Source organism: Bombina bombina, chromosome 6 (assembly GCF_027579735.1).
Source record: "Bombina bombina isolate aBomBom1 chromosome 6, aBomBom1.pri, whole genome shotgun sequence".
NCBI classification, from domain to species: Eukaryota; Metazoa; Chordata; class Amphibia; order Anura; family Bombinatoridae; genus Bombina; species Bombina bombina.
The window spans coordinates 482,818,596-482,842,479 of NC_069504.1; the positions used below are offsets into that span (position 1 = coordinate 482,818,596).

The window sequence follows — 23,884 nt, forward strand, 5'->3', positions numbered from 1 at the left end:
TGATTGCTGTGTTTACAATGCTGGTGCACTTTGCATACGTAGGCCTAGATTTAGAGTTCGGCGGTAGCCGTCAAAACCAGCGTTAGAGGCTCCTAACGCTGGTTTTGGCCGCCCGCTGGTATTTGGAGTCAGTGATTAAAGGGTCTAACGCTCACTTTACAGCCGCGACTTTTCCATACCGCAGATCCCCCTACGCCATTTGCGTAGCCTATATTTTCAATGGGATCTTTCTAACGCTGGTATTTAGAGTCGTTTCTGAAGTGAGCGTTAGAGCTCTAACGACAAAATTCCAGCCGCCTGAAAATAGCAGGAGTTAAGAGCTTTCTGGCTAACGCCGGTTTATAAAGCTCTTAACTACTGTACCCTAAAGTACACTAACACCCATAAACTACCTATGTACCCCTAAACCGAGGTCCCCCCACACCGCCGCCACTCGATTAAAATTTTTAACCCCTAATCTGCCGACCGCCACCTACGTTATATTTATGTACCCCTAATCTGCTGCCCCTAACCCCGCCGACCCCTGTATTATATTTATTCACCCCTAACCTGCCCCCCACAACGTCGCCGCCAGCTACTTACAATAATTAACCCCTAATCTTCCGACCGCAAATCGCCGCCACCTACGTTATCCCTATGTACCCCTAATCTGCTGCCCCTAACATCGCCGACCCCTATATTATATTTATTAACCCCTAATCTGCCCCCCTCAACGTCGCCGACACCTGCCTACACTTATTAACCCCTAATCTGCCGAGCGGACCTGAGCGCTACTATAATAAAGATATTAACCCCTAACCCGCCTCACTAACCCTATCATAAATAGTATTAACCCCTAATCTGCCCTCCCTAACATCGCCGACACCTACCTTCAATTATTAACCCCTAAACTTCCGATCGGAGCTCACCGCTATTCTAATAAATGGATTAACCCCTAAAGCTAAGTCTAACCCTAACACTAACACCCCCCCTAAGTTAAATATAATTTTATTCTAACGAAATAAATTAACTCTTATTAAATAAATTATTCCTATTTAAAGCTAAATACTTACCTGTAAAATAAACCCTAATATAGCTACAATATAAATTATAATTATATTATAGCTATTTTAGGATTAATATTTATTTTACAGGCAACTTTGTATTTATTTTAACCAGGTACAATAGCTATTAAATAGTTAAGAACTATTTAATAGTTACCTAGTTAAAATAATAACAAATTTACCTGTAAAATAAATCCTAACCTAAGTTATAATTAAACCTAACACTACCCTATCAATAAATTAATTAAAATACCGACAATTACCTACAATTAACCTAACACTACACTATCAATAAATTAATTAAACACAATTGCTACAAATAAATACAATTAAATAAACTAACTAAAGTACAAAAAATAAAAAAAGAACTAAGTTACAGAAAATAAAAAAATATTTACAAACATAATAAAAATATTACAACAATTTTAAACTAATTACACCTACTCTAAGCCCCCTAATAAAATAACAAAGCCCCCCAAAATAAAAAATTCCCTACCCTATTCTAAATTAAAAAAGTTACAAGCTCTTTTACCTTACCAGCCCTGAACAGGGCCCTTTGCGGGGCATGCCCCAAGAATTTCAGCTCTTTTGCCTGTAAAAAAAAACATACAATACCCCCCCCCAACATTACAACCCACCACCCACATACCCCTAATCTAACCCAAACCCCCCTTAAATAAACCTAACACTAAGCCCCTGAAGATCTTCCTACCTTGTCTTCACCATCCAGGTATCACCGATCCGTCCTGGCTCCAAGATCTTCATCCAACCCAAGCGGGGGTTGGCGATCCATAATCCGGTGCTCCAAAGTCTTCCTCCTATCCGGCAAGAAGAGGACATCCGGACCGGCAAACATCTTCTCCAAGCGGCATCTTCGATCTTCTTCCATCCGGTGCGGAGCGGGTCCATCTTGAAGCAGGCGACGCGGATCCATCCTCTTCTTCCGATGTCTCCCGACTAATGACGGTTCCTTTAAGGGACGTCATCCAAGATGGCGTCCCTCGAATTCCGATTGGCTGATAGGATTCTATCAGCCAATCGGAATTAAGGTAGGAATTTTCTGATTGGCTGATGGAATCAGCCAATCAGAATCAAGTTCAATCCGATTGGCTGATCCAATCAGCCAATCAGATTGAGCTCGCATTCTATTGGCTGTTCCGATCAGCCAATAGAATGCGAGCTCAATCTGATTGGCTGATGGGATCGGCCAATCGGATTGAACTTGATTCTGATTGGCTGATTCCATCAGCCAATCAGAAAATTCCTACCTTAATTCCGATTGGCTGATAGAATCCTATCAGCCAATCGGAATTCGAGGGACGCCATCTTGGATGACGTCCCTTAAAGGAACCGTCATTAGTCGGGAGACATCGGAAGAAGAGGATGGATCCGCGTCGCCTGCTTCAAGATGGACCCGCTCCGCACCGGATGGAAGAAGATCGAAGATGCCGCTTGGAGAAGATGTTTGCCGGTCCGGATGTCCTCTTCTTGCCGGATAGGAGGAAGACTTTGGAGCACCGGATTATGGATCGCCAACCCCCACTTGGGTTGGATGAAGATCTTGGAGCCAGGACGGATCGGTGATACCTGGATGGTGAAGACAAGGTAGGAAGATCTTCAGGGGCTTAGTGTTAGGTTTATTTAAGGGGGGTTTGGGTTAGATTAGGGGTATGTGGGTGGTGGGTTGTAATGTTGGGGGGGGGGTATTGTATGTTTTTTTTTACAGGCAAAAGAGCTTAAATTCTTGGGGCATGCCCCGCAAAGGGCCCTGTTCAGGGCTGGTAAGGTAAAAGAGCTTGTAACTTTTTTAATTTAGAATAGGGTAGGGAATTTTTTATTTTGGGGGGCTTTGTTATTTTATTAGGGGGCTTAGAGTAGGTGTAATTAGTTTAAAATTGTTGTAATATTTTTATTATGTTTGTAAATATTTTTTTATTTTCTGTAACTTAGTTCTTTTTTTATTTTTTGTACTTTAGCTAGTTTATTTAATTGTATTTATTTGTAGCAATTGTGTTTAATTAATTTATTGATAGTGTAGTGTTAGGTTAATTGTAGGTAATTGTAGGTAGTTTATTTAATTATTTTATTGATAGGGTAGTGTTAGGTTTAATTATAACTTAGGTTAGGATTTATTTTACAGGTAAATTTGTTATTATTTTAACTAGGTAACTATTAAATAGTTCTTAACTATTTAATAGCTATTGTACCTGGTTAAAATAAATACAAAGTTGCCTGTAAAATAAATATTAATCCTAAAATAGCTATAATATAATTATAATTTATATTGTAGCTATATTAGGATTTATTTTACAGGTAAGTATTTAGCTTTAAATAGGAATAAGTTATTTAATAAGAGTTAATTTATTTCGTTAGATAAAAATTATATTTAACTTAGGGGGGTGTTAGTGTTAGGGTTAGACTTAGCTTTAGGGGTTAATCCATTTATTAGAATAGCGGTGAGCTCCGATCGGAAGTTTAGGGGTTAATAATTGAAGGTAGGTGTCGGCGATGTTAGGGAGGGCAGATTAGGGGTTAATACTATTTATGATAGGGTTAGTGAGGCGGATTAGGGGTTAATAACTTTATTATAGTAGCGCTCAGGTCCGCTCGGCAGATTAGGGGTTAATAAGTGTAGGTAGGTGTCGGCGACGTTGTGGGGGGCAGATTAGGGGTTAATAAATATAATATAGGGGGCGGCGGTGTTAGGGGTAGCAGATTAGGGGTACATAGGGATAACGTAGGTGGCGGCGTTTTACGGAGCGGCAGATTAGGGGTTAATAATAATATGCAGGGGTCAGCGATAGCGGGGGCGGCAGATTAGGGGTTAATAAGTGTAAGGTTAGGGGTGTTTAGACTCGGGGTACATGTTAGGGTGTTAGGTGCAGACGTAGGAAGTGTTTCCCCATAGGAAACAATGGGGCTGCGTTAGGAGCTGAACGCTGCTTTTTTGCAGGTGTTAGGTTTTTTTTCAGCTCAAACAGTCCCATTGTTTCCTATGGGAGAATCGTGCACGAGCACGTTTTTGAGGCTGGCCGCGTCCGTAAGCAACTCTGGTATCGAGAGTTGCATTTGCGGTAAAAATGCTCTACGCTCCTTTTTTGGAGCCTAACGCAGCATTTGTTTTAACTCTCGATACCAGAGTTAATTTTATGGTGCGGCCAGAAAAAAGCCCGCGGAGCGTTAACAGCCCTTTTACCGCCGAACTCCAAATCTAGGCCTTAAACTTTTGAAACAGCAATAACTTTTATTAGAATGATTTTTGCTAATACATATTTATTACAAAAATGCTGCTATTCATAATAATTTTGGCTGGAATGTCCCTTTAATAAATTATAGACTTGTATTAGAGCAGTTTTCCTACACCGGTCGCCAATACCCACTATAAGGATAGACTTTAGATGATATATTAGATAACAACAATTACTGAACAGGTTATTATGTTACTTGTGCTGTACTTTAGATATCCTTACAACTTGTTGGTTCTAGAGCACTGGTTTAGAGCATATGATGAAAGAACAGAGTTCATTCTATTATGGGTCTAACAGGAATGTGCCATCATAATTTGTGCCTGGACACCAAAACCCCATCACTTTGTATAGCTATGCCCTCCATCATATTGTAGTTAGCAAATATGTAATTATAATAATCTGCACTGGTGTGTCTCATCATCATTCTTCAAGTACCCTAACAAGCGCGTTTAGTGACTTCCTGTAACTGAACCAGGTGAGTAAATCATAATAAACACCCTGAACTGCCCAATTAGGGAAATACTGCATGAAGTTTAGTTTTGATACAGAATCAGTTCTGCAGAACTGGACAGCACATTTGTACATATAAATGCCCATTAATAAACATAGTAGATGAGGTTGAAAAAAGCTCTAGTTGATCTTAAATTAATCCCATTAAGAAAGGTGACCCATTTAACACAAGCAATCATATCCCTGAGTTCTGTTTCTAGCCAGAAATGTATCTAAACCATTTTTAAATGTATCTAAGGCATTGGCATTTACTACCTCCTCAGGTAATGAGTTCCACAACTTTATTACAGTGAAAAAACATTTACGTTGCAGGAGATGAAATCTCCGTTCCTCCAGCCTTAAATTGTGACCTCTTGTCACAAACCATTTTCTTGGAATAAACAGAGCTTCTGCCATCTCTGTATATGGGCCTTGAATATATTTATATAAAGTAATCATGTTACCTATCAAGCACCTTTTTTCTAGAGAAAACAGACCCAGTTTGGCTAACCTCTCCTCATAGCTTAAATTCTCCTTATTAGCTTTGTGGCCCTTCTCTGAACTTTTTCTAAGTCTGCAATATCTTTTTTTGAGATTGGTCCCCAGAACTGCACTCCATACTCAAGGTAAGGTGTTACTAGGGATTTATATAGTGACAGAATTATGCTTTCCTCCCTTGCATCAATGCCTCTTTATATACATGCTAGTATCTTATTAGCCTTAGAAGCCGCTGTCCTGCACTGTGAGCCCATCTTTAGCTTGTTATCTATTACTACTCCCAAATCCCTTTCCTCCTCTGTTTGGCTAAGTCTAGTCCCATTTAAATAATAGATTGCCTGCTTATTTCTATTTATTTTTACTTCCAAAATGTAGAACCTTGCATTTTCCAGTATTAACCCCTTAAGGACCACAGCACTTTTCCATTTTCTGTCCGTTTGGGACCAAGGCAATTTTTACATTTCTGCGGTGTTTGTGTTTTCCTCTTACTCATTTACTGTACCCACACATATTATGTACAGTTTTTCTCGCCATTAAATGGACTTTTTAAAGATACCATTATTTTCATCATATCTTATAGTTTACTATAAAAAAAATTATAAAATTTGATGAAAAAATGGAAAAAGCTAACTTTTTCTAACTTTGACCCCCGAAATCTGTTACACATCTACAACCACCAAAAACACCCATGCTAAATAGTTTCTAAATTTTGTCCTGAGTTTAGAAATACCCAATGTTTACATGTTCTTTTCTTTTTTTTGCAAGTTGTAGGGCAATAAATGCAAGTAGCACTTTGCTATTTCCAAACCACTTTTTTTCAAAATTAGCGATAGTTACATTGGAACACCGATATCTGTCAGGAATCCCTGAATATCCCTTGACATCTTTATATATTTTTTTTTAGAAGACATCCCCAAGTATTGATCTAGGCCCATTTTGGTATATTTCATGCCACCATTTCACTGCCAAATGCGATCAAATAAAAAAAATCGTTCACTTTTTCACAAATTTTTTCACAAACTTTAGGTTTCTCACTGAAATTATTTACAAACAGCTTGTGCAATTATGGCACAATTGGTTGTAAATGCTTCTCTGGGAACCCCTTTGTTCAGAAATAGCAAATATATATGGCTTTGGCATTGCTTTTTGGTAATTGGAAGGCCGCTAAATGCCACTACTCACCACACATGTATTATGCCCAGCAGTGAAGGGTACGTCCTTGGTCGTTAAGGACCTTTTTTTGTAGGACGTACCCTGTACGTCGTTGGTCCTTAAGGGGTTAAAGGGATACTAAACCCACCTTTTTTTCTTTCATGATTCAATTTTAAGCGACTTTCTAATTTGCTCCTATTATCAATTTTTCTTCGTTCCCTTGGTATCATTTTTTTTTAAAAAGCAGGAAGCTTAGGAGCTAGCCAATTTTTTTATTTTCTCTAGTATAGTGGACCCCACTCTGACGATCATTAATTAAGGCCCCCCACATCCCCTACCCCACATTTTTTCTGAAGCACAGCCCCTTTTCCCTCTCCCTTTATTTTTTTTATTGTAAGGTCTTCCACCTCCCCACTCCACTGCTAGACCGCCTCCCGTATTCCCTTCCACACCTCTCCCCCCCCCCCCCCCCCCCCCATTGGCACCAGCAGATGATCATTACAGTCTGTAACGATCTGGCATCTACCTTCATATGGAACTGGAGAACCTATCACGCTCTGGGTCCATATGCAGAAGGATGCCATGAGCTCAGGAACTCTAGCTCTCAGCTGTAACTTAAAGGGACAGTCTACACCAGAATTTTTATTGTTTTAAAAGATAGATAATCCCTTTATTACCCATTCCCCAGTTTTGCATAACCAACACAGTTATATTAATATACTTTTAACCTCTGTGATTATCTTGTATCTAAGTCTCTGCAAACTGCCCCTTTATTTCAGTTCTTTTGACAGACTTGCAGTTTAGCCAATCAGTGCCTGCTCCCAGATAACTTCACGTGCACAAGCACAGTGTTATCTATATGAAATACATGAACTAACACCCTCTAGTGGTGAAAAACTGTTAAAATGCTTTCTGAAAAGAGGTGGCCTTCAAGGTCTAAGAAATTAGCATATGAACCTCCTAGGTTAAGCTTTCAACTAAGAATACCAAGAGAACAAAGCCCAACTAAGAATACCAAGAGAACAAAGCAAAATTGGTGCTAAAAGTAAATTGGAAAATTGTTTAAAATTACATGCTCTATCTGAATCATGAAAGTTTTTATTTTGGCCTAGACTGTCCCTTTAACAGCCAAGACTGCTGGAGCTTCCTGATGCTCAGATGTATATACTGTAAATGTTCTGTGGTACGATAAGCAAAGAACCGCACAACGTATATATACATCCATTTGGGTGATGGGGTTAAGATGCTTTCAGAGGATGGAGAAAATTAGAAAAATATAGCAAGATTTTTGAGGCCAATTGATCACCTTTATTAGAATTTAAATAAATGTATATTTCTATTAGTGACTATGAAAATTATAGTAAGTTGTTTGGATTTTTCTGAAACAGTAATTCATAAGTAAGTAACACATTTTGGTATTTGCCTCCAAACAAAACAAAATGTTGTTAAGGAATGTTTGACTCATTTTTATGTGATTTTCTTCAGAAAATAGTGCTTTTTTTCACTGTTCCACAGAAAGGTTGAATGGCATTCTGCATATATTAGCCTGAATATGGTATATTTCAGCAATTTAAACACCACATTGCAAGTTCTTGCCTTGAAAAATAAATGTTTAAAATATTTAAAGCTGTCATTTTTTTAGTAAAATTGTCATTTTTTGCAATCTAGGGAGACACACTTTAAAAAAAGCTTCTTGGGTATTATCTCCATACCTGTGGTCAGTCATAGATAGATATAAATGAGCCCCTGAACTGATCAAGCATTAACTGTGTAGTATGTTGCAGGGTCATTCTGCTTACTCCAGCCTGTCATGTAAAGACTACAATTTTCACAGTTAAATAATATCAAAAGTGGACAAAATAATAAAATAATCCAAAATGTATTGATGTTATTTACAAAAATGACTTTACTGTCCATATTTTCAGTTCAAATTAAAGTTATGAAGAAAAACTGTTCAGCAAGTGCCGTGTATTCCAAGCTTAAATACATTTATATTACAATAAAAATGTATTTATCTGAAACAAATAGACTAAATGTTTTAACTGTGTGGTTTAACAATGATTGACTTGTTTTAACTGTCATGTTTACAAGATTGTATGACTTTAGCATATACATTAATTGTGATATTTATTTTTATGTGTTAATGTTTGTATTGTGTATTACTGAACAATAAATAGATTTTTTAAGCACATATTTTCAGAGAGGAATTTTGTATTTTTTCGTTGATAATGTTGGAATGTTGATAATGTTTTGTTGATAAATAAATCTGTCAATTGTTAATATATTGAAGAATTGGATTCTAGTGGATCTGCATATTACATAAAGAGAAGGTAACATATACTTCATTTCCTTATTGTGTCACACTCTGTGGTACATTTACCTGTCCATAAGGCAATTTATATCAGATTAATGCAGACATATGCATGGATTGATGCGTAAAGCAACTTATACCGTCTATAGTTTATCTATATCTGCCTGTGTATACGGTGCATTCTAATCTTACTATTTTCATCTCTCTCGTCCCCCCCTCTAAACTTAATCTATTACTCTAAAGCTATTCCTGACTCTCTCTGTGGGCTACTTGTCATTTCTGCAGTTTTCTTTAGTACATCACCTGTATTACACTGAACCTTCTTACAACAGGCTAGATTCATAAATGCTCGTGAGGCTGGTGTAAAGTCAACATTCATTGAGCATTGCTTCATTTAAATTGTGTGTATATATATATATATATATATATATATATATAAACAGTACTATTATATTAAACAGTTTTCCAATGTACTTCTATTATCTAACGTGCTTTGTTTTCTTGGTACCCTTTGTTGAAAAGCATACTTACAAAGGCTCAGCCGCAACAAGGCACTACTGCGAGCAAGCAGCTTATTGGAGGCTGCACGTGTGTGTCTCTTGTCATTAGCTCACCTGTGTTTAGCTAGCTCTTAGTAGTGTGTTGCTGATCCTTCAACAAAGGATACCAAGTAAATGAAGCAAATTTGATAATAGTATTGGGAAATTCTTTAAAATTGCATTTTCTATGTGAATCATGAAAGAAAAATCAGATAAAAATATAATGAAATACATTTGTCATTGCATAATTGCAGAATTCATAGAGGAATATTAACCAGATAAAGATAAGACTAACACTACCACCCATAAAGCCAACATATGACTAGTCACCTTGTAAAATTAACACAGAAACTATTTAGATTTTCTCTCATTCAGTTGTTTTTCATCTTTCAGAATTCCAATATCAAAAAACTGGATGGAGAAATTTATAGATACTGCTGTTCTCTGCGTCAAAATAGGAAAAGCAACCTGATAATCACCAATAGGTTTGTTGTTTGATTTTTTTTATACATTTTTGCATTTCGTTCTGATTTACCTTAAATATTCTGCTATTGAACTTTTGTGTAGATGTATCAGTCGGTGTGTGTTAGATAAATAGCTAGTAACAATGCAGTTAGTAGACCATTGCAAAATATTGGATTTTATTATTTGTTTTGAAAACTAAATATATTCGATCAGAACTCAACTAAACAATATCTTTGAAAACATCCCAGGATGGGTTAGTGTCAAAAGTAGTGAATTAACATAAGAGTTACAAATAGGAGATGAACTTCAAAACACTTAGAGACATTAAACACTTTGAGTTGGTAATATAAAATGATAAATCAAATATATTAATCAAACTCTGCAATGTCGTTTCATTATTTATTTTTCCCCTTTTCCTGTAATTCTACTCTGAAATGGTGAGCTTTTCAGTTCCTATTAGAAATGGAAGTGCAGAACACTGTTATATTCCACACAGCCATTGGCTGCACACTCTAGTGACCTATTTACAACATGGCAGCCACCATTGTTTTACAGACACTAAAACATTACAATTATTTTTTCAGTATTTAAACAGCCAATGAAACTTTAAAAAATAAATCTAGATGTTATTCTCAGACTATTTACTTTGAATGCATTATTCTATCTAGCACTTATTTAGTGTTTAATGTCCCTTTAAGAGTGACGTATCATAGGAGTGACTATGTAAATTATCATTATAGTTTTAAAAAGGCAGGCACAAAGGAGCCAGGTAGTCTTAAACGGACTGGGGGTTAAGGGCTCTGGTAGACTTACAGGTGCATTGAGTAGTCTTAAAGGGGCAGAGGGTGAGTAGTCTTCAAAGGGTAGGGAAGGAATACGTTATTCTTAAACAAGGGGGTAGGCTGGTTGATAGTCTTATAGACTATTGTAGAATTTAGAACGTGTTAGGCAGGAGTTAGAGCAGACATGTGGTAAGGTACTCTTAAAGGGATGGGGTAAAGGGATCAGGTAGTCTTAAAGGGAAAGATGGTAGGGGTAGAAAGTCCTTAAGAGGGAATGTGTAAGTCTTAAAATGTGGTAGACTGGTAGATAGTGTTAAAGTGGAAGGGTGAAGAGCAGAGGTCAGGTCATCTTAAAGGGGCATGGTAAGGGAGTAAAAAGCCTTAATGGGACAAAGGGGTAGGTGGGTAGATGGGTCTTGGTAAGGGGGTAAAGTAGTCCTAAAGGGACATTAAATCCAAATTATTTCATTTTGTTGAAGGAGCAGCAATGCACTACTGAGAGCTTACTGAGCACATCAGGTGAGCCACTGACAAAAGACATATATAATATATGTGTAGCCATCAATCCAGACATCAAATAGCAGCTAGCTCCCAGTAGTGCATTGCTGCTCCTCAGCCTACCTAGGTATGCTTTTAAACAATGGATGCCTAGAGAATGAAACAAATTAGGTTATATAAATAAATTGGAAAGATGTTTAAAAATGAATGATCTATTTGAATCATGAAGACAAAAATTTGGGTTTCATGTCCCTTTAACAAGCACAGGGTTAAGTTGTCAGTAAGTTTTACAACATCATGGATGGGTCATAAAAGGGCAAGGTATCAAGTAGACCTAAAAGGGAAAAGGAGTAGGGGTAGATTGTCTTAAAAGGTCAGGTAGTCTTAAAGGGACAGGGGTTAGCAGATAGTCTAAAAAGGGTTGGTTAATCTTAAAGGGCAGGAGTTTAGGGTGAGGTAGTCTTAAATGGTCTGTCTTAAAGGGGAAAGTGATCAGGTAGTGTTAAAGGGACAGGAGGTAGTTTCTATTAAAGGATCAGAGAATAGTTGATAATTTTAAAGTGATGGGGGTTATAAAGTCTTAAAGTGGGAGATTAAGTGGTAGATTTAAAGTGACGGTCTGTGCACTGGTATTAAGGGGGATTTAAATAAAAAATGTGTGACTGCTAGCAGGGGGTTACAATTTAAAGACTATCTCTCCCTTGAAGACTGCTTAATCCCCTGCCCCATTAATAATATATTTCTTACCCCTTTATTTCCCCTGTATGCCTTTATCTAACTACAAGCTCTTGCCCCTTAATACTAAGTACCCCCCATCCTATTATGACTATCAACCCCTCATCTTCATGTGCCCTTAAGAGAACCCATTTCCCTTTAATTGTTTTTGGAGGGATTTTGCTCCACATTTGAGACTACTTCCCCTACCTATTTTAGACTATCTACCTTGTCTCTTGAAGACTACCATACCCTGCTCCTTTAAATCTACCAGACCCCTTTAACCTTCTGCCCTATTAAGACTACCTGCCCCAACCCCATTTTCCTCTGATTAACTCCCCTTATCGCCCTATCCCTTTAAGATTATTTTCCTCTACATCTTTAAGACAATCCACCTCTACCCCTTTTAGACTATCTACCCCTAACTACTGTCACTTTAAAACTATATACTCCCTACCCTTTAAGACTAAATTTACCCCCCTAACACACTGCTCCTTTAACAGTACCTGACCTTATCCCCTATGCCTTTAAGACTATCTAGCCCTACCCTTTGTTCACCTAAAATTTCCTGACTCCTTAACCATCCTCCTTTGAAATGGTCATTCCTTCAAATTATCAGTCTGTTTTTTTAAAAATTTTATTTGATATGTTACTCCTTTGTAATATTTTTTTTATTTATTATTATATGAGCAGTGCCTCCTTTAAAGGATACTCCCAGGGAGTACAAATGTTTTTAAAGATATATTGGTTTGTACTTTTGGTCTGCAAACAGAGGACAACTGTGTTATTCATTCAAACAACAAATTATAAAAACTGAAATCTTCCATGTCTAGCAATTAGACATTTTGCCAAATACAACAAAAGTTCAACATCTAAGCTTAAATATCAATCCATGTATTTATATTTGAAGTAGCATTATATTGAATGTATGTAGCCATGTTCCTTCTTTGAGTAGGTAAAAAGTGGTGGGTCCCATTTCCATATATACTCCTTCCACCTCCTGTCAGTTTTAGTTGCTTGCAAAAAAACTGTCCAAAAATCATGGTAATGAGCAATCGTCTACTAAAGCGAAACTGAAAATGCAAACATCTGATCTTTCATTAAACTAATGAACAAGGCCGTAATTTGCAGAACTAATAGCAAAGCTCAAAGAATGTTTCTTCCTTTGCAAAGTTGGCCCATGGTGCAATATCTTTATTAAAAAAAAACTTATTTTCTCTTACATGGTGTATCCAGTCCATGGATTCATCCTTACTTGTGGGATATTCTCATTCCCTACAGGAAGTGGCAAAGAGAGCACACAGCAGAGCTGTCCATATAGCTCCCCCTCAGGCTCCGCCCCCCCAGTCATTCTCTTTGCCGCTCTAACAAGTAGCATCTGCACGGGAGGGTAAAGTGAATGTGGTGTTAGATTTGTAGTTTTTATTTCTTCAATCAAGAGTTTGTTATTTTAAAATAGTGCCGGTTTGTACTATTTACTCTGTGGCAGAAAGTGATGAAGATTTCTGCTGAGAGGAAAATGATTTTAGCATGTTGTAACTAAAATCCATTGCTGTTCCCACACAGGACTGTTGAGTACCAGAAAACTTCAGTTGGGGGGAACAGTTTGCAGGCTTAACTGCTTTAAAGTATGTTTCAGTCATTTTTTCTAGTCAAGACTTAGTAATGCTAGAAGACTGACAAGAATCCCCATGTGGGAAAGATAAGCCATATTCTGAGACGTAGTATAGAAGGAAGGCTTATTTGAAAGGGCTCAAACACTGGTGGACACTGTTCGGGGCAATCGATTATTTTTTTTTACAAATATCTGATATTTATACAAGTTTATATTACATTTGAAACACTTTTTTGGGGTTTATTCCGCATGGCATCTATTTAGATACCTATTTTGGCTTGGGAAGGCCTCACATCTCCAGAGTGCAGAGGGAGGGGGCCTGAAATGCGCGCCTCAGTTGCGCAGTTGATTTTACAGACAGCTTCATGCATCTCCATGTGAGGAGTCCAGAGATTATCTGAGGACTTCAGAGAGGCTTATTTTCGATCAAAAATAATCCCCAAGGAAGGTAGGGCCACAGCAGAGGCTGTGGCATGGTGCTGTAGTTTGCTAACCGGTTGCCTGCTTTAATTTGCTCCGGTTTGGGCAGTAAGGGGTTAATTGACTTGAAATTTACTGTGCAATCATTTCAAAGCATTAGGATCATATGGTGAAAATTTCATAAAGATTGGATGATTTTTGGAGATTTAGTAAAAAAGTGTGCGCTTTTTATTATTTAAAGGCACAGTACCGTTTTTTCACAAATTGTATTTTACTGTATTTGAGTGCTGTCTAAGTCTGTTTAACATGTCTGAGCCTACAGATAGACCTTGTTCTATGTGTTTAATAGCCATGGCGGTACCCCCTTTACATTTGTGTTTAAAGTGTGCTAAGGTATCTAAACATTTTAAAAACCATGCAGTGACACTTAAAAATGTAGCCCAAGGTGATTCTTTAACGGAAGGTAACGAGGATAGTCCTCCTTCCTCTCCCCATGTGTCGACACCAGTTACGCCCGCGCAAGCGATGCCTAGCGCATTGGCCCCTATTACCTTACAACAATTAGCAGCAGTCATGGATAATTCCCTTGCAGCATTTTTATCCAAACTGCCAGTTTTTCCTAAAAAGCGTGATAGCTCAGTTTTGAGAACAGAGGATGAGCAATCAGAAGCTTTGGAGGATTTATCTGTTGTACCCTCACAACACTCTGAAGTGTCGGTGAGGGATGTGCTGTCCGAGGGAGAAATTTCTGACACTGGAAAGGTTTCTCAGCGGGCGGAATCAGATTCCTTAGCGTTTAAATTTAAGCTGGAACACCTCCGTGTGCTGCTTAAGGAGGTATTCGCTACGCTGGATGATTGTGACCCCATGGTGGTCCCTGAGAAATTGTGTAAAATGGACAAATATCTAGAAGTCCCTGTATACACTGATGCGTTTCCGATCCCGAAGAGGGTGGCGGATATTGTGGATAGGGAGTGGGAGAGACCAGGTGTACCCTTTGTTCCCCCCCCTATCTTTAAGAAAATGTTCCCCATTACTGATCCCAGGTGGGACGCATGGCAGACAGTCCCTAAGGTAGAGGTGGCAGTTTCAACCCTAGCTAAGCGCACAACCATACCAATTGAAGACAGTTGTGCGTTCAAAGATCCTATGGATAAAAAAATTAGAAGGTTTACTAAAGAAAATATTTGTTCAGCAAGGTTTCCTTCTCCAACCTATTGCCTGTATTATTCCTGTAACTACTGCAGCGGCTTTCTGGTTTGAGGCGCTGGAGGAGTCGCTCCAGACGGAGACCTCATATGACGAAATTATGGATAGAATTAAGGCGTTAAAGCTGGCTAATTCTTTTATCACAGATGCCGCTTTTCAACTAGCTAAGTTAGCGGCAAAAAATTCTGTTTTTGCCATTATGGCGCGCAGAGCGCTTTGGCTTAAATCATGGTCGGCCGATGTGTCGTCTAAGACAAAGTTACTGAATATTCCTTTTAAGGGAAAGAACCTTTTCGGGCCCGAATTGAAAGAGATTATTTCGGATATCACTGGGGGAAAGGGCCATGCCCTCCCGCAAGATAGGCCTTTTAAGGCTAAAAACAAGGCTAATTTTCGTTCCTTTCGCAACTTCAGGAGCGGTCCTGCTTCAACCTCTGCGACCGCAAAGCAAGAGGGTAACTCTTCACAGCCCAAGGCAACCTGGAAACCTTTGCAGGGCTGGAACAAGGGTAAACAGGCCAAGAAGCCTGCAGCTGCTACTAAGACAGCATGAAGGGGTAGCCCCCGATCCGGGACCGGATCTGGTAGGGGGCAAACTTTCTCTCTTTGCTCAGGCTTGGGCAAGAGATGTTCCAGATCCCTGGGCATTAGAAATTGTTGCTCAGGGGTATCTTCTAGAATTCAAGGACTCTCCTCCAAGGGGAAGGTTCCACATTTCTCGTTTGTCTTCAGACCAGACAAAGAAACAGGCATTCTTATGCTGTGTAGAAGATCTTCTAAAGATGGGAGTGATACACCCAGTTCCAATTGTAGAACAAGGACTGGGCTTTTACTCAAACCTGTTCGTAGTTCCCAAAAAGGAAGGAACTTTCAGGCCAATCCTGGATCTAAAAATTCTAAACAAATTCCTCAGAGTTCCATCATTCAAAATGGAAACCATTCGGACAATCTTACCGATGATCCAGGAAGGTCAATATATGACTACCGTGGATCTAAAGGATGCGTACCTACATATTCCGATCCACAAAGATCATCATCAGTTCCTAAGGTCGCCTTTCTGGACACACGCATTACCAGTTCGTGGCCCTTCCTTTCGGGATGGCCACCGCTCCCAGAATTTTCACAAAGGTGCTAGGGTCCCTTCTAGCGGTACTAAGACCGCGGGGCATTGCAGTAGCACCCTACCTAGATGACATCTTAATACAGGTGTCGTCTTTTCACAGAGCCAAGGCTCATACGGACATTGTTCTGGCCTTTCTCAGGTCTCACGGATGGAAGGTGAACATAGAAAAAAGTTCTCTGTCCCCGCTCACAAGGGTTCCCTTCCTGGGAACACTAATAGACTCGGTAGAAATGAAAATATTTCTGACAGAGGTCAGGAAGTCAAAGCTTTTAACTACTTGCCGAGTTCTTCATTCCATTCCTCGGCCTTCTGTGGCTCAGTGCATGGAGGTAATCGGATTAATGGTTGCGGCAATGGACGTTGTCCCTTTTGCCCGAATTCATCTCAGACCACTGCAACTGTGCATGCTCAAACAGTGGAATGGGGATTATGCAGATTTGTCTCCTCAAATACAAATGGACCAGAAAACCAGAGACTCTCTTCTCTGGTGGTTGTCTCAGGATCACCTGTCTCAGGGAATGTGCTTCCGCAGACCGGAGTGGATCGTTGTCACGACCGATGCCAGTCTGTTAGGCTGGGGTGCGGTCTGGGACTCCCTGAAAGCTCAGGGCCTATGGTCTCGGGAAGAATCTCTTCTCCCGATAAACATTTTGGAACTGAGAGCGATATTCAATACGCTCCAGGCATGGCCTCAACTAGCAGAGGCCAAATTCATCAGATTTCAGTCGGACAACATCACGACTGTAGCGTACATCAATCATCAGGGGGGAACAAAGAGTTCCCTAGCGATGAAGGAAGTAAACAAGATCATCAAATGGGCGGAGGACAACTCCTGCCACCTATCTGCCATTCACATCCCAGGAGTAGACAACTGGGAGGCGGATTTTCTGAGTCGTCAGACTTTTCACCCAGGGGAGTGGGAACTCCACCCGGAGGTTTTTGCTCAGCTGACCCAGCTATGGGGCATTCCAGAATTGGATCTGATGGCGTCCCGTCAGAACACCAAACTTCCCTTTTACGGATCCTGGTCCAGGGACCCCAAGGCGGCCTTGATAGATGCTCTAGTAGCGCCTTGGTCCTTCAGTCTAGCTTATGTCTTTCCACCGTTTTCCCTTCTCCCTCGGCTAGTAGCCAGAATCAAACAGGAGAAGGCTTCGGTAATTCTGATAGCGCCTGCGTGGCCACGCAGGACTTGGTATGCAGACCTAGTGGACATGTCATCGGTTCCACCATGGAAGCTGCCATCGAGGCAGGATCTTCTAATACAGGGTCCATTCAAGCATCCAAATCTAGTTTCTCTGCAACTGACTGCTTGGAGATTGAACGCTTAATTCTAGCTAAGCGTGGGTTCTCTGAATCAGTTATAGATACTCTGATCCAGGCCAGAAAGCCTGTCACCAGGAAAATTTACCATAGGATATGGCGGAAATATCTTGTTGGTGTGAATCCAAGGGTTACTCGTGGAGTAAGATTAGGATTCCAAGGATATTGTCTTTTCTCCAAGAAGGATTGGAGAAAGGATTGTCAGCTAGTTCCTTAAAGGGACAGATATCTGCTCTGTCTATCCTGTTACATAAGCGTCTGGCAGCAGTACCAGACGTTCAGGCGTTTGCACAGGCTCTAGTGAGAATCAAGCCTGTCTATAAACCTGTGGCTCCTCCATGGAGTCTAAATTTAGTTCTTTCAGTTCTTCAAGGGGTTCCGTTTGAACCTTTACATTCCATAAATATTAAGTTATTATCTTGGAAAGTTTTGTTTTTGGTAGCTATTTCTTCTGCTCGAAGAGTTTCAGAATTGTCTGCTTTGCAGTGTAATTCACCCTATCTGGTGTTCCATGCAGATAAGGTTGTTTTGCGTACCAAACCTGGTTTCCTTCCAAAAGTGGTTTGTAATGAGATTATTAACCAGGAAATCATTGTTCCTTCTCTGTGCCCTACTCCAGTTTCTAAGAAGGAACGACTGTTACACAATCTTGATGTGGTTCGTGTTTTAAAATTCTATTTAAAAGCAACTAAAGATCTCAGACAAACATCATCCTTGTTTGTTGTCTATTCTGGTAAGAGGAGAGGTCAAAAAGCGACTGCTACCTCTCTTTCCTTCTGGCTGAAAAGCATTATCCGATTGGCTTATGAGACTGCTGGACAGCAGCCTCCTGAACGAATTACCGCTCATTCTACCAGAGCTGTGGCTTCCACATGGGCTTTCAAAAATGAGGCTTCTGTTGAACAGATTTGTAAGGCAGCGACTTTGTCTTCACTGCATACTTTTGCCAAATTTTACAAATTCGATACTTTTGCTTCTTCGGAGGCTATTTTTGGGAGAAAGGTTTTGCAAGCAGTGGTGCCTTCCGTTTAGGTTACCTGACTTGTTCCCTCCCTTCATCCGTGTCCTAAAGCTTTGGTATTGGTATCCCACAAGTAAGGATGAATCCGTGGACTGGATACACCATGTAAGAGAAAACAGAATTTATGCTTACCTGATAAATTACTTTCTCTTACAGTGTATCCAGTCCACGGCCCGCCCTGGCAATTAAGTCAGGTTCAAATTTATTTTTGTAAAACTACAGTCACCACTGCACCCTATGGTTTCTCCTTTTTCTCCTAACCGTCGGTCGAATGACTGGGGGGGCGGAGCCTGAGGGGGAGCTATATGGACAGCTCTGCTGTGTGCTCTCTTTGCCACTTCCTGTAGGGAATGAGAATATCCCACAAGTAAGGATGAATCCGTGGACTGGATACACCGTAAGCATAAATTCTGTTTTCATTTTCCACAATGAAGGAAAAGTAGTCCAGCTATCTGTTGAGGTTTACCATGGAATGTTGAAGTAAGGAGGAGTAAAGGACAGTTCTATATAATAAGGCTTAATGTCAGGAGGCCAGTTATAAGTTCCGGAACTAATAGCAGAGATCAAGCAATACACAGACACAAATATAATAAGCCAGGAGTCATTACCAGAAAATCAGTCCAGAACAGTGAAGTACCAGGGGACTAATCAGTAACACAGGCAGGAAAAAGTTGTGCTAGGAGTAGACACCAGGAGGTCATGGAAACTGGGAGCGAGGGGGACTAACATGGAGTTAATTAGAATTACCAAGCAACAACTGAGAGGAATTAGGAGAGTTTATAGGCTCAGCAGTTGTACCTGCATGAAGTGGCAATGTCCATCCCTAAATACATGAAGGATTTCTTGTGCCATGAATGGATATATAAATCCCAGTATTGGTGCCCGCACTCACTTTATATTCATTGACTTGACATAGCACACCTCTTTCTGCACTTTGGCAATCCACACTGTGGGCACCAAGAACTGAAGTTAGAATAGTTGTGCTTCGTATAGAAGCCCGGCAAGGCAATAACTTAGTCCTCAGTGTTCTGTGCACCACTTGCCTTGGCATTAGCACAGCTGTCTGACTGCAGGTATCCTTCTATGCATTTTCAGGTCATGGAAATCAAATTTTAAAATCTGGAGCCACCAGAAAAAGTGGCATGCTACTTTTTCTGATGACCTAGCTTTTGCCATGATACCTGACATGTAAGTGGTCACTAGAATCCCTGCAATCTAATTTTTGATAGAGGTTCAGCAGTAACCTTTTTAAAGGCAACTGGAATAATATTTAAACCAAATGGAGTCTATAAACTCGTGATGATCGCATTCAACATGAAATCTAGGAAACATGAAGAGTTTTTTTTATAGATTGAAACACCAAGGTTGGTGCCCTTCAGATACTTGGTGGTTAAAGAGTAAAATTACTGAGGGGAAGCATTCTATTACGGATCTGTCCAGTGCTATATGAACCATAACTTCTCTCTTTGAAACAAGAGGCTGGAGTGAAACCCCCGATCCTTATTCATAAATACATAAAGGACTGGTTTCAAAAACATAAAAAAAATGTTTTAAAGGATTTCACTAAAAAATGCAACACTTCTTTGTATCTTGAGATACAGGAGAAAAAAATAACTTAGAGGAGGAGCCCTGATGAAATGTATCTTGTGTCATTTCAACTTACCAATGGGATGTAAAGACTTGAAAGCCATGCTCCTCTAATATTCTCAATCTGCATCCTGTAGAGAGAGACTGGACAAGAAAGAAGACATAATTTATCTTTGGGCCTAGTTTCAGAGACATTATTAGAAATTTTTTGATTTGACTTCCATCCTCTGAATAGCTAACTTCTTAAAGGAAACAATACAGTCAATAATCAGATTTTAGCATGATAAACCTTTCTAAGAGCAGAAGAATCCTGGTTACCAATAATATCCCCCAAAAGAAGAACCATATTTGGTTCTACTAGTATCTGACTTGGAAAATCTAGAAAAGGACTCTTTTCCTAATCTGCAAAGTAGATTTAGGAATGGGATAAAGGGGATCAAATGTGCAAGTAAAATAAGAGGTTTATTTATATTATAGGTATTGAATGTTCTTATGGGAGAACATATACATTGAAAAAACACCTTTCCCTTAGTTCTGGTGTTAAAGGGACAGTTTACCCCCAAATTTTCTCTCCTTTACTTTGTTCCCAATGATCCATTTTGCCTGCCAGAGTGTATTCAATAGTTTAAAAATAGTTCTTTTACCTTTCTATCAGCATTTGAAATAGCTGATTTTGCTGTAATATCTACCTACCTTTACTGAAAGTTTCTATACTTAAAGGTACACAAAACTTATTTTTTTTTCTTTCATGATTCAGATAGAGCATGCAATTTTAAGAAACTTTCTAATGTACTCCTATTATCAATTTTTCTCTTGCTATCTTTATTTAAAAAGCAGGAATCTAAGGCTTAGGAGCCGGCCCATTTTTTGTTCTGAACCTGTGTTATGCTTGCTTATTGGTTTGCTAACTATAGCTACCAATAAGCAAGCGCTATCCAGGGTGCTGGATCTAAAATGGGCTGGCTTCTAAGCTTTAAATTCCTGCTTTTAAAATAAAAGATAGCAAGAGAACGAAGAAAAATTGAAAGTAGGAGTAAATTAGAAAGTTGCTTACAATTTCATGGTCTGCCTGAATCATGAGAGAAAAAATGTGGGTTTAGTATCCCTTAAAAGGGATATGAAACCCACATTCCCGGATGTAAAATCAGATATCATTATGTTATAACTGCGTACACACATGCTTCTTTATCTTATATTTATCTGTAAATCAAAGCTCAATACTTAGAGAACAATGGAAAAATATAATTTTACAGTATACTGTTCCTTTAAGTAATCTTTCACTAACACTATCCCTTTAGACCAGTGGTCTCAAAGTACCGCCCCCAGGGCCATATGCGGCACTCCTTTTTTATTGGGTAAACCATTCATTTGGGCTGTCAGGGTTTTTTTTTTTCTTTTTAAGGTTTTAGGAGGTGTAACTAGTTGATCTATATAGACACTCACAAGATAAATATAAAGGCAAGTGTCCAGTGTAGACTCCCACCATGCACTGCTTGGATACAGTTCCGGAATCATCACCACGCACTACTACTTGTGTAAATGTCACTTCTAGTTCTTAGTATATCCAGTTCCGGAGCACTTAGTTCAAGCGGGCCCCCATGCGAGAACAACACTTAGCCAGTGGCCCCCAGAAACACTGATCTTGAAATCCCTGCTTTAGACCAATATGCAGAATATTTTTTTATCTTAATCAGTGTAACAAATGGTGTAAAATAAATCTGTTGGAGAATAAGAGGTATTAGAGGTAGAACAACCACTTGTAGATATGTGGTGGACAACAAGTGAGAACATTTGGGTTTCATATTTTTTAAAGGGACAGTAAATACCTTGTAATTGCAAGATATTTATGTTGTGTTGCTATTCAGTAACATCAGCTAAGTCTTAACATTTGTAAAACAAATTAACATCCTTTTTACAGCAATTATTCAATAGCCAAACTTCACCTGCTATTTGCTTTGTTTGGAGGATCCAAATGCTAGCCACAGTTATAAAGTTAGTAGAAACTTAAGTACTCTGTTTTGCAGTTATCAGTTGAAGCCAGTTAGTCACAGATATATAACAGAGTTAGCCTTGAGAAGTCATCAGGGTGCATTTCATCTTCTGAGAATTAGGAATTGCTCGATTTTCAGAGCTAAATTACATGAAAAAGGGGCAAAATAAAAAATGAAAAATATGTTGCAAGTTTTTCAAAATTAAACTTTCATGATTCAGATAGAGCATGTAATGTTAAACAACTTTCCAATTTACTTTTATCATCAAATTTTATTTGTTCTCCTTGTATTCTTTGTTGAAAGCTAAACCAAGGTAGTCTCATATGCTTATTTCTAAGCCCTTGAAGGCTGCTTCTTATCCCAGGACATTTTGACAGTTTTTCACAGCTAGAGGGCATTAATTCATGTGTGCCATATAGATAACATTGTGCTCATGCACATGGAGTTACCTAGGAGTCAGCACTGATTGGCTAAAATGCAAGGTTGTCAAAAAAAACTAACAAAATGGGGCAGTCTGCAGAGTTTAGATACAAGGTAATCACAGAGGTAAAAAGTGTATTAATATAACCGTGTTGGTTATGCAAAACTGGGGAATGGGTAATAAAGGGATTATCTAGAATTCTGGAGTAGACTGTCCCTTTTACTCTAAGGCCTAGATTAAAAGTGGTGCGCTATTGTTAGCGTGGGACGAGATGAGCAATATCGTTACCGAACTAACTAGCACTCATATTACAAGTTGAAAGTAAATGGTTGCGCACCTGAAGACCTAGAGTAAAGTGTAAGGGTAAAAAGTAGTTGCACAAAATATGACAAACACATTAAAATGAAGAATTACCCTCATATATACACTTTCTGATAAAAAATATTTCATATAAAGATTATTAAAAATGTTTTTATAAGGGTTAAAAGGTATATGATATATGACAAGATATTAGACTGGGAAGGGCTTTTTATGTATACATATATGTATAAAAATGTGTGTATGTGTGTGTGTGTATTTGTTGTTTATATGTGTAAATATGTATATACATACATATATACACATTTATAGACGTATATGTACACATTATAGCCCTTTCCACTCAAATACTTTTAAACATGAAAAATCATCAAACATTTTTATAGATTGTAGTGTGTTTTTAATAGAAATATTTTACCATTCCAATGTTCTTTTTATTTTTTAAATATTTATTTCTATATAAATTCATATAGATTTATAGGTATAGCTATATATATATATATATATATATATATATATATATATATATATATATATATTTCACAAAAAATAATCATACATATACAGTACACCCCTCACATTTTTGTAAATATTTTATTATATCTTTTCATGTGACAACACTGAAGAAATGACACTTTGCTATAATGTAAAGTAGTGAGTGTACAGCCTGTATAACAGTGTAAATTTGCTGTCCCCTCAAAATAACTCGACACACAGCCATTAACGTCTAAACCGTTGGCAACAAAAGTGAGTACTCCCCTAAGTGGAAATGTTCAAATTGGGCCCAAAGTGTCAATATTTTGTGTGGCCCACACACAATTGCTATCCCACGTAAACATGTTAGGAGTTAATAAGGAGAATTATTGCATGAACTGAAGGATCTGAATACCTTAGTTGCTTAGGAGATATTAGCATATATATGTATCCTCTAGGAAATCTAGCAAGCTAGCAAGACTACAATCCACTGCGTCATATATTAAGCATATTATAAAGTTTGCTATGTAACTGAGGTGTTATGTGGTGCAAACAGGATTAAACAACCAGCAGACTCACATCTGTTTAAGTCCCCCAGCAGGTTACTTATGTATGATTGACCCACACAAGTTCTATATATAAG

The 23,884-nt window shown here is 38.7% G+C and overlaps 1 protein-coding gene across 1 annotated transcript in view; it reads left to right on the top strand.

The window, feature by feature from the left end:
- Positions 1-23,884, top strand: part of VPS13C (vacuolar protein sorting 13 homolog C) — a 1,402,311-nt gene that overhangs the window by 1,370,206 nt on the left and 8,221 nt on the right. Inside the window, 1 exon segment of the mRNA XM_053719302.1 lies at positions 9,674-9,765. Within this exon segment, the coding sequence (XP_053575277.1) occupies positions 9,674-9,765 (92 nt within the window).